Source organism: Anarrhichthys ocellatus, unplaced genomic scaffold (genome assembly GCF_004355925.1).
Source record: "Anarrhichthys ocellatus isolate YVR2014 unplaced genomic scaffold, GSC_Weel_1.0 scaffold19, whole genome shotgun sequence".
Lineage (NCBI taxonomy): Eukaryota > Metazoa > Chordata > Actinopteri > Perciformes > Anarhichadidae > Anarrhichthys > Anarrhichthys ocellatus.
The window spans coordinates 4,166,324-4,177,804 of record NW_022280049.1 but is presented as its reverse complement, the minus strand read 5'-3'; the positions used below and the strand labels follow the sequence as shown (position 1 = coordinate 4,177,804).

Sequence of the window (11,481 nt, the reverse complement as noted above, 5' to 3'; positions counted from 1 at the left end):
GGGGGGTGGGGGTGGTTAAGGAATTTCCCTTGCATGCTTATTAACTTCCTCTCTATATCCGCTATGTGATTGGCTGGCCGCCGCAGAGACAGGAAGTACCCGCAAACAGTTCTATAATAACGTACAGATGAAATCACCGTGACACCAATGCAAACAAGCAAGTATGGAGGCCCTGTATTGACTTTGCCAGAAATATTATCAAATCATGCAACAGCAAGGATTGCTTTATATTCTGAAGTGTGGATATAGAGAAGAAATTGTACTTGCATTTTTTGGAGTTGTGCAGTTCTGTTTATATTAAGGCAGTCATATTTAGTTGCACAAGAGATCTAATGTCTGTACTGTAAAAACCACCTACTGGCACCTCTAAAGCTACCAGCTCCAGCTTTAAAAGTTCTGGTAGTTGGATGTTGTTTCTACAGAGCCAGGCTAACTGTTTCCCCTTGTTTCCAGTCTTTGTGCTAAGCTAAGCTAACCAGCTGCTGAATGTATCTTCACATTTACCGTACAGATATAAGAGTGGTGTCAATCTTTTTATCTAACCCTCGGCAAGAAATTAAATGGCTTACTGAGGAACTAGTTCTTAAAAAAGATTTAGACTTGACAATTGTGATGATGATTATAAAGATACAAATCTGTATCTATGAGTGTCAGCTGATAATAATAACAACTGGGTAATTCCACTTGATCGCTGTGACTCACATCCATTCAACATTAGTGCGAGATTAACAGTGTTTTGCTACTGTGTGAGTGAAAAGAATAAACCCTGCTTCCCAGTTTCAGCTCTGTGATGACCAAATGTCAGCAGACAAAGACAGTATTTCCCATTAATTCAAGCTCCCTCTGTGTGTGTTCTCCATCGTTGTTCAGGGTGACACCTCAGGAGACTACCGTAAAACCCTGCTGGTGCTCTGTGGAGGGGAAGATTAAACTCATCAAGTCTCTGCAGCTCCGTTCACAGACATCAATGAAAACCCACAAGACAAGCCTGGTCACTGAGTGAAACTGCGATGGTTAATGTCAGTATCTGTTGTCAGTGTCCCGAAACTGCTGCCTCTCCTTAGCCAAACCAAGTGACCCATGACCTTCCGGCCTTCCAAGCCAGTTTTCTGTCTGTCAGGATGATATCTTTTTTTTTTTCTTTTTTTTTTTTACACATCATATGTGACATGAAGATGTTCACGTCGCTGTAGAAAGGTGCTTCACATGTACAGCATATTGGAAATTAACAAGTGGAATGGTGCCTTCAGATTGCCGGCTGTCCAATGATTACTGTGGTTTTAAGGTATCATATAGAATAAAATGATTAAAAACACAAAAGATGTACTCTCTCTCTTCTTCTTCTTCTTCTTCTTCTTCTTCTTCTTGGAAAACATTTTAATAAATGAAGTTCATGTGAAATGTAAATCATGCTAGCTAACATGTTCCCTCCTGGTGTTTTTTTCTTTTTTTTTGGGTGTGGTGCCCTGGTTTGTGTTTGGCAGGGCAGTTCAATGATTACCTGTGTTGATACAGCAATGGGCTGAGCAGAATGAGAACTAGAATATGTATCATCAGGAAACTACCGCTCCAATTCAATGTCTCTTCTGCTTAATAAAAGCAAACATACCCATAATCTATTGTTATTCATAAAGGTTATCTATGTGTAAACAAAGGGTTATATTTACAGAATACAAACAATTCATTCAAACTGATATTGGATTATACTGTAGTCCTAAATCTAAACTAATCAGGTTCTTGCTGAGTATTTAAATTTAAACACACTATAGAGGTATAGCATGACTTCCTTGGCTACCCGACTATACCATGACTGAACAGTCATCTATAACCCTACACATTTAAATGAGCGAGGAGCAAATATGTCGTTTACACTCAACCGTATTAACATGTCACTTAACCCTTCATTTCGTCTTGTATATTTGTAAATGCAGAAGAAAAGTACAAGACAGCTGTCTCTGTTCTTGTCAATGTCTCAGTTCATGCGTACGTGTGAGCGCAGCTGTTGTCAGGCCATCTTTGAGTTAAAAGAGGAAAGGAGAAAAAAAGATGCATGTGGCGCGGAAATCCCCTGCAGTACGCCAAAATCCAAGGCAACAAATAGAGTCTGCAGCAGTCAGTCACACTCCGGTTTTAATGGCCCCACCCAACCTGAAATTGCTCCATTTGATGATAATTGTGAGGTATTAAGAGATAACTTCAGTAGCACATTGGTAAAATGCAGCCAATGTCACACATACAATTTTGAAATACCCTTTTGACAGTTGGGGGAAGTTTGTGCTGCGGTGCTGTTCAGAGCAGCTTGCATTAAATAATTTGAAGTTCACATATTTCAAAACGATTGCCTCCTCAGAGAGCGTTATGGGTGTTACTTTAGCCTTTGACTTTTTTTTATCGGCAGTCTCCATGATTATAGTGGCATCACGATGTGACCGTGAAAACAAGCCACTTACTGAGCTGCATATATTGTACTGTATATACAAGTCAGTGTGTTTTAGAGGTCATCTGTACATTTTTTTGTGAATGCTGCTCTCTTCATGTCGTTGTGTGATATTTTTGTGGCCTCCTCTATTCATTGAGTTTTGTTGAAATGCTGTGGTGTGCATGCTGCAAGCTACCGTACAAGATTAACTAAATGCATTCAGTCTTTTTCATGTGTAGTGTTACTCAATGAAGGCAGGCCACACAGTTGGACAAACACCAGGTTGTGTTCAGGCTCAGCGTACAGTATCAGTCCATTTTATGGGAATTCCCCAACCTCACATTGATTGCTTCCCCCCCGTTCACCAGTTTCCTTAAAAAGCGCTTCTCTCCGACACAAGCTGAATGTGTGGGTGAGTTGTTGTTTATTTGTTTTAAAATTTGAGGTGTATTGTAACGGAGCATATTAGATTTATTATCAGTATTTTGTGGAATCATCTTGTCTTGTTTTGTTATTTTATTCAAGGCAGGTTGAATAACTTGTATGTTGTCACTGAAACAGCCGTTATTGTTCTGTGTTTGGAACATGTAACATAATGAAAGGATTAATATCTGCACTATATACGAGAAAAGAAATTCTGTGAGCTCTATAATTGTATGTCCTGGGGGGTACTTGCTTGCTTAAGGAAATACGTTGCTGGTAGATATGATTTTGTAATTCATTACAACACGAATATTGATGTCAAATCCATTTTAAGAACAAAACAACACCATTTTTTAAACTTAAATATAAAACATATTCTTTATTGGTATTATTATTTATACATAAGCTTGAGAACAATGTACTTATCAACCTCTGGTTTCTTGGTCATAGTTTTGATTTTCAATAAAACTTGATATGAAGAGCCTGTTGGAGTTAACATTGAAGCCTATTTAGTTCCAGTGCACGTCCTCCACATTTTTTGCATCGTGATAGAGACTCTTCAGCTATGCCCCTGGTCTAAGGCCTCGAGAGGACAGCCGGAGTCACTAGTCGGCTAACAAAAGGATATTTTGTTTTAAGCAGCACAGCGATAATGACTATCAGCTGCTGATTCCTGATCTTGGAGATTGGAAACTGGACCGTCCTCGTGTCTCAGCAGGGTGGGGTGCATACTCTGTACTTGTTACACTGTGGGCTTTGACGATTACCCCTTTCCACTGTCTTTGTGCAATGAGGAAAAATGCTTTAAAATATTGTACGGAAAAAGTAGGTGGGAGGAGAAAACAAAGTGTACATTTTGTTACCCAGGAGGACTAAGAGATCGGTGACATTTCCTGTGTCCTCTGGCTTTTGTTTTTGTGCACCAGCCTGTTTATTATTCCATCAGCCGGTGATGGAAACATTGTGCCCCTATTAACAAGGACAAGGTGTTCGGTGGCACGCCCTGCGAACTGTATGTTTGTTTTTTCTTGTGGCCGGCTGACAGCTCTCCAGTGTTTTCTGGCCAATGGGACGCTGCTGGTCGACATACCATATGGTCTAAAATCATATTGTCTGTCCTTTTGTTAATGAATGTGGTTTTAAGCTGCATTTGAAGGTATCTATTTTACTTTATTATCTAAACTATTACTAAACTGGTTTCTCTATTACAGCAGTTTTCACAGTAGTTGTTCCTTAGTATGGTGTACACCCTCAATGTGCACTTTTTTTTCGTTTTGTGTAATAATGTAATATTAATCGTGGCCACATAAATAGAAAAACAAGGGTGTGATTCCGATTAGTTTCGATTAATTTATCATGAATCATGTCACGTGTAATGCAACACAATTTGGAAACTAGGTGTTTCCTGTGTTAACACAACACGCTTTCCGATAAGACCTCCAAGGCTGATGCTCTAAAGTCTAAAATTATATGGAGGGTGTTTGTCTTAAGTCTCTGTGTTGTCAAGCAGTGGCATATTTTACTTGTGATTCATAGACTTTGTGGTAGTTAAAGTGATCATTTTAACCCATTACAGAATATTAGAAATGAACAATACTTGGTTGGGATTACCAAGTACCCTTGTATGGGTCAGTCTAATTGTAAATGATCACAAGATGAAATGCATCAGAAGTAGTTTGTGCTTCCAGTTAACTGAAGAATGATCTTTGTAACTCTCTCGGGAATAAATATGACCACAGATTACCTGTTTGTTTATTCCCACAAGATGTCACTATTGCTCTAAATCATTAATCTCTGTCAGGGGCCTGAAATAAAGTTCAAAGAACTGTGGCACAGTGATCCTCAACAAACACCTCTTTACATGTAACATTTAAAATATATTGCATTTGACTTCAAGATCAGGAAAACATTACATTTAAACTTCACTGTGGTATTATTTTACAGTAACCACATTTGACATGTCACAGTCAGAGCTGAAAGGATTCCTTCATTATTAGTCGATTGACATACAACTAATCAACAACTATTTTCATAATTGACATATTGTTTAACTCTTTTTCTGTTGCTCAAATATGAATACATAGCGTATTGCTGTGTGTTGTGCATTACTTCTATAAACTGAGTGTGTTAAAGTTTTTGGACTGTTTGTTGTACAAAGCAACCAGTTTGAATAGTCAAATTGAGCTTCATGGGCATATTTTTAACTATTCTTTATTTTATTTAATAGACTGAAAAACGAATTGATAAAGAAAAATAATCGTCAGATTAATCATTAATGAAAATAATAGTGTGTTGCACTAATCATAATATGAATATCTTATGTCTCACAGCAGCTTTCATACCAGATATTTCTTGTTATCCTATAGTTTGGACGTATAAAATTCAGTGTAACTTGAACAAGCCTTATTGCCCTTCTGGTTCAAAGGAAATGTGTGATGCAATAACAGAAACCCCCACCAGCCCCTTCTCTAAATTTATCAATGAAGAAACAAGTAATTCTGTGAAAATGGTTGGGTTTGTCCCCGGAATATAAAACGTGAATTACAAGAGGTAAAAAAAAAGAATAAGAAGCTGCTTAATAAAAATAATTATGACTCAAGAGAAAAATCGGTCTGGTTTTGATTTTTACTCACCCGTGCCATTGTGTCATATGAGCCATTCTTGCTATATATTATTATTATCATTATTCATGAACATATTTAAAAGTCCACCATGTGTCATTCTGGTGAAAACTTCTTCCAAACTCATATGAAAATGTGAAGCATTTTGCTCCAGTGTTTACATTACGGCCAGCGGCTCCCGTTGGTGTCCCGCTGACAGAGCGCTGTGTCCTGATTGGTCCGCTGGGCTGTCAATCAGTCGTTGTTTACATCAAACGAGGTGGAAATTCCCGGGTTACAGCATAGACCAGTAGACCACTTCCGCAATAGATGGCTGGGCTAGGGAGACGAGAGGCCACTGCGAACTGAAAGGTATCCAGACAAAAGACACCTCTTTGTTCTTTTGTTTGTCGCTTAACTGCGCTTTCCAACTGACTTACTGCATCAATAAAAGTATTATTAGTGGGTAAAAAAAGAAGCGCTAGCGGCTTCCTGTCCCGCACTGTCATCTAGTGTTAGCTAGCCGAGAGCTAACGAGGATGTTGCTAGCAATTTGCATGACAACAGCGAAAACTAATATTAGCCTTCTTCAGCCAATCAAGGTAGCTATCATTTGCTGGATTGTGCAGTATTTGACTCTCGACTATTGGTTAGATGTTTGTTTGCAGGATTCACCAAACATTTACCATTTTTTCCTCTGCTTTTGTCCTTTTTTCCCTCGGATATGAACGATGTAGTTGTCATATTTAGCCATCACAAACGTTAGCACATTCTTGCCATATGTTTCACTCTGGCAGGGTAGCGCTGTGGTGACAAATGTTGCTGCTTTTGTCCTCTCAAAGCTGTCGGCTAATCTGTATTTTCTTCGCTGTGCTTCACCGATAGTTTCACTTGTCACTGCTGTAAATTATGAAGTGAGAAAGAGGGCTTTCTAGCCTGGTAGCTCAAAGTACATACAGTATCTGAGTGGGTGGTATTTATTTAATCCGTGATCAAGAAGTAACAAACACCCATTTGTTTTATTTCTTAGTGTTTGTAATAGTGCTACAGTACACGTTGTGGTTCAAGGGGGTTTCTAGTGTAGGTAAGTTATTTTTCCTCTTACTCTAACGTTTCAGCCAATGCTTCTGTTCAACTATTTCCTTCCTCTGCTTAAACAGTTGGGTGTCGACATTTGATGTTGGTTGCTCTCATAATGTACCTACCATACTTTCCATGATACATGATCAGTTCACCTTTCAACCCGGGATTCAAATGTGTCTTTGTCAATGTTAAAGTGGCTTCTCTCATTGCAAAGGGTGAAGGAACACAAGTACTCAGTCCTGCTGTAAATCGTTTTTTTAAATAGGTGTTCTTTAATCCTCTACCTACTAGTATCATGTACTTTATTTGTTTTGAAGTCAGCTGACATGAACTGTTTGTCTCTTCTTTTTACAGTTCAGAGAACCATGTCTAGGAAGTGAGCGACGGCGATGGAAGGGAAAGGCCCGTACCGCATCTATGATCCAGGTGGGAGTGAGGTCAAGGCCAGGGACGAGGCCGGAGGGGGAAGCAGCTACAGACAGCTACTGGAGGAGAACAGCATACTGAGGGAGCGGATGAAGGGACTTAAAAGCTTAGGTAAGGTTCCCAAAGACAGCATGGTTACCTGAAAGCTAAGGACCGAGGACTAATGCCAGCTGCTCTTTGGCGTTACACATCTGTCTGAACATCTGGGGATGTTTTTCCACACATATTTGTGTGTATGTATAAGGGGAACTGTTGTGCTGCAAATGAAGTGGAATGTAGCAAAGCTGGACGATCTTCATTTGTAGTTTGAAAAGCATGCATGCGATGTGAACGGCCTGATTGCTCATTTTGTGACTCACCAAAGGAGTGCTACTTGCACATAGTTTGTCACCGAACTGCTATCATGTCATATTTGATGACTGTTCGTGCTGATAGATCTAGTCGAAGCAGTGTTTGTTAAAAAAAAAAAAAAAAAAATGAAGTTAGATCATGTAAACTTGCTGCTGGACGGAGACGAGATCTCTCTGAAACTTGCAGGTGATTTGCTGGAAGAGTCTCAATCGGAGGCATCAAAGCTTCGGCAGCGAGTGGAGGAACTGGTGAGAGACAACGAGGCCCTCAAGTCCTCCAGCTTTGCCGCCAGTCTGTGTATGGGGGGGCCCATTCAGACTGAGACACAAAGTAGGCCTCACATACTTGATGGTAATTGTTAATTTAAGTTATTAACTAGACATATTTTCACATTTGTATTCACGCTGTACTCATAGGGCTGTTCTACTAAACTGAAACTTAACCTTGGTTTTGGTATTGCTTCAGGTAAACACTGTTTACACCCCACTGCAGAGCAGAAGGAGGAGCAAACGAGCTGTTTAGGGAAGGCCCTTCATTCTGAGAAGCCCATTGTAAGTAACCTCTACTGTGAGTGAGAGCTTTCGGTACAGACAGAAACAACTTTGTGAAGATTGTAAATGACAGATGCAGAGATTTTAAAGGCAGAGACTGCTCTCAACTAGGAGGATGTTTGTTTTATTCTTCCAAGTTAATTGATGCAATTACAGTCGGTGCGTGTACTAAAGTGCTGCTTTTTTTTTACAGGAGGCCTCAGAGTTTGAGGTCGTGAATGTAGATGGGAAGACTTCTGCCGCCTTGATCGTACGTACCAGACTTTTTGCGACACAAATTATGACGAATAATTTAACAACTACCACAGGAACTCAAAAGAATGGGGGGGAAAAAAAACTTTTTAATTTGATCAAACAATTGAATATGACACTGCTCCTGGTGCTCACTCCCAAAAGTAATTATTTTGTGTTGTATAATTAGGCTAGCCTTTCCTCTTTGATAGCCATTGTCTCAATATTAGGAACATATCCTTGGTGCGGTGACTCACCAACAAACTCAATACTGGTAGCTCCAGCCTGAGTCAGCCAGGGGAAAGTCCAGGATTATTACTGACTGAAGTTACACCGCTGATTCATTCACACACTACATCCAAGAGGATGTGTTAATGGCACACGATGCCAGAATATTTCTGACACGTATTTTGTCAAAACTAATGTTCTTGGTTATATAATAAAACTCTATAGCTTACTTTTGGCTTAGTTTAACATGTTTGGTAAAAGTATTACCATATGTGAGGTTTAAATTTAGATCCAACAGGAAGAACTGGTTTGACTTTTCAGATAAATTAGCTGCAGCTTTTCCTAAAAATAGTAGCACGATGACTTTTACAGCTTGTTGATCTTTCAGTCTTGTGCTGGTTGAAATACATTGCACTCTTGAGTAGAAGTGACTGACTGTTAACCTGTCTGCATATCTCCAGGCCGGGTCAGTGGCCGGAGTAATCCCCGTCCTGCCTCAGGAGAACATCGAGCTAACCAGCCAGCTGAAGAGACTACAGAGCTCCTTCAGCATATTCGCAGAGGAGTCCAACCCCAACCAGCTGTTGGCTCACCTCGGTCGCATGGCCGTGGAGTTTCACCACCTTTCCTCTAAGGTCCAAAAGAATGAACAGAGGACTTCCCTCCTACAGGTATGCAACACGACAACTGCCTGACTCGCGTTAAATGCTACACATTAACTTTAACGACATGCCAGATTCAGAGATCTGATATGTGATCATTTAAAGGCGATGTTTGTTTTTTGCTTTTATTTACAGTAAAATGTAACTCATCTCCCCATTTTGTATAAGAAGTGATCTGTGTTTTGGTGTGTTATACAGTTGTCTGTGTGGGTTTTGAATTTGCTTTGCATTACGTTCACTTAAACTACTACTACTGGCACACAGCACAAGCTTTTCTTATGTGAACATTTGAACTGTAATAACTTTATTGCTATTGCACATTTCTAAGCAAAGTGAGCAAAGTGCTTCGCAATAAAAGGAATATAAATATCAAGGCCTATATAACATGGACAATCACACAAAGAGTGAGCAGTACCAGAAACACATTACCGCTTCATTTTTATTTGCAAAAGTAAAAAATTGAAGCCGTATTTGCAGTGACTTGGTCTATTTTTTCACATTTTATTAAAAAAATCTCTCGCATAAACTTCTAAAATCGTTGTTGGACCATGTGCCTGACTACTAACTTTGTGCCATATAGGTGGCACACACATACAGTATTCAACATACTAACACATAAAGTAAAGTTTGCATTGTACCTTCGTGTTGAAGGAAGCTGCTTCTGGCTCTATGTCGGCACGAAGATGCTAAAAACGAATGTTGACGTCATACAGACAGATGCCAGATATTGAGATTTTTTTTTCTGGTTTTCTAGACTCTCTGTGAGCAGCTCAGACAGGAGAACAATGAGCTTCGGAAGAAAATGGAAGAGGATCATCATATCAGGAATCAAGACTTGGAACAGCTGAGGTAATGTTTTTCTTCCTCTTTTACATTTCACTGGTCTTTGTGTTGCTTCTGGTGGACCACAAACTGTATCGTCAGTAAGGTGAAAGAGAACAAATAATTATTTTTTCTTTTTTTTTTTTTGTTACTTTGGGACAATTATGTTGCTTTGCTCATAACCTTTTGAACCTTGTGACTAATTCTCCCACCCCACCCCCCCCCCCCCCCCCCCCCCCCCGCCGAATACTGTTTGGATGACAAAACCCTCCAGAGTTTTGACTTCGTCCCATACTTTCACTTTTGCCGGGGGATTATTCCACTGCTTTCTGTTGGCGTCATTGCACTCAGAAGGTATCGTAGGTTCTTCCCAAAGGAGATCCTGAAGCTGTGCGAAAACCTCAACAAACTCTGGGAAGGGACCTTGCTCACGGACTTGTCATTTTCATTTTCTTTGCCGATTCAGGCAGGAGAATCTAAAACTCAAGGAGGTGGTCGTCACGGGAGCAGCAGCAGCAGCAGCCGCAGCCGCAGCAGCGTCATCTGACACCGAAGCTCCAGAGGCCAAAGAGGAGCCTGTGAAGGAGGAATCGGCTGCTGTGAGACCCAAGATGGAGGCCACTACACCGCAGAAGGTAGTTTATATTAAATGACATAGAAATTATTTTTTTTTACTTCGCCTCATATCAGTAAATCTGTCATTTATATGCCAAATATATTTAATTTTAAAGGTTTTCTCAATCAGCTTGTGACTTTAGACTTCTCCATTTATAAACTCTTACGATGTGAGGGTCGAGTTATGGAGGAATGTTGCGGATTGAGAAATGTTTGGTGTGCCCCCAGAGTGGAAAAGCTGCAGAGAAAACCCCGACTAAACCGTGTGATGCCGAGGTGTATGAAAAGAAGATCAAGCTTTTGGAGAAGCAGAGAAAGGATGTGAGTCTTTTTGTCGGCCCTTACTGCTCATCCTCTTTTTGCCATAAGGGAAAGTCTCTGTGTAGTCAGTTTCCTATATGTTCATCTGTTTCACTTTGTGGTGCTGCTTACAGGTACTGGAGGTGAACAAGCAGTGGGACATTCAGTGGAACTCCATGAAGTCACAGTTTGAACAGAAGGTACAGTGATGACTTTACAGCTGTTGTGATTGGTGTGGGAAGACATCGCTGCGTCCTCGACTGAGGAAGGAGGATTAATAACTATGACAAACATTTTCATTTTGAAATCTCGATTTTTAAATAAAGTAAAACACTTAATTTCAATCCAGTCTTCCAGACTGGTTTTTATTTGTTTTAAAGTTTTAGGATATTTCAAAAACAACTTTAACGTGCCAGGCTTCTTTTTTAGATTCAAAACAAAGCACTTAGAAATGGTACAAAAATGTCTCCATGTTTATTTAGTACATGGAGTATTCATCTTGCATTTTCCATAAAACTGTCCTCATTCAATATAAATAATGTATGTGCTCAGAACGGAGAGCCCGTTTTTCTTTTGCTCTAGATTCAAACTGAACTCGACTCAACATGTTTTGCTGTTACGCCAGTGGAATTATAGATAATACCTATTTTTCCATTACCATTAAAAGTTGACTTGCTTTTGAAATGACAGATGGCAGGGATTTTGTAATTCGGAAATATCTTAAAGGAACGGAGGACTCTGACGTTCGTGTGCATCAGTTGGCAGTGCAG

At 39.9% G+C, this 11,481-nt stretch overlaps 2 protein-coding genes across 5 annotated transcripts in view; both read left to right on the top strand.

Annotated features, from left to right (window-relative positions):
- anxa6 (annexin A6) overlaps positions 1 to 1,320 on the top strand; it is an 11,091-nt gene extending 9,771 nt beyond the window's left edge. For both annotated transcript variants that reach the window (XM_031857878.1, XM_031857877.1), the window contains exon 25: positions 871 to 1,320. In XM_031857878.1, coding sequence (XP_031713738.1) covers positions 871 to 930 — 60 coding nt within the window. In that variant the 3' untranslated portion in view covers positions 931 to 1,320. The remainder of the gene's footprint in view (positions 1 to 870) is intronic.
- A 93-nt stretch (positions 1,321 to 1,413) lies between these two features.
- tnip1 (TNFAIP3 interacting protein 1) lies at positions 1,414 to 11,475 on the top strand. Of its 3 annotated transcripts, none has more exons than XM_031857881.1 (11): positions 1,414 to 5,814; positions 6,473 to 6,526; positions 6,880 to 7,062; positions 7,489 to 7,632; positions 7,768 to 7,853; positions 8,047 to 8,103; positions 8,774 to 8,983; positions 9,729 to 9,823; positions 10,263 to 10,431; positions 10,640 to 10,732; positions 10,846 to 11,475. In XM_031857881.1, the coding sequence occupies exons 3-11, from the start codon at positions 6,915 to 6,917 to the stop codon at positions 10,918 to 10,920; spliced, it is 1,077 nt and encodes a 358-aa protein (XP_031713741.1). In that variant the 5' UTR covers positions 1,414 to 5,814; positions 6,473 to 6,526; positions 6,880 to 6,914; the 3' UTR covers positions 10,921 to 11,475. The 3 variants fall into 3 exon arrangements, with proteins under 3 accessions (XP_031713741.1, XP_031713739.1, XP_031713740.1); XM_031857879.1 differs by having other exon boundaries at positions 7,489 to 7,653; XM_031857880.1 differs by lacking the exon at positions 6,473 to 6,526 and having other exon boundaries at positions 7,489 to 7,653.
- Positions 11,476 to 11,481: the final 6 nt, after the last annotated feature.

Coding starts and splice junctions, on each gene's coding strand:
- tnip1 (XM_031857880.1), top strand. CDS start 6,915: ATGGAAGGGAAAGGCCCGTACCGCATCTATGATCCAGGTGGGAGTGAG. Junction 7,063..7,488: donor GAAGGGACTTAAAAGCTTAG/GTAAGGTTCCCA, acceptor TGAAACTTGCAG/GTGATTTGCTGGAAGAGTCT. Junction 9,824..10,262: donor CAAGACTTGGAACAGCTGAG/GTAATGTTTTTC, acceptor TTGCCGATTCAG/GCAGGAGAATCTAAAACTCA.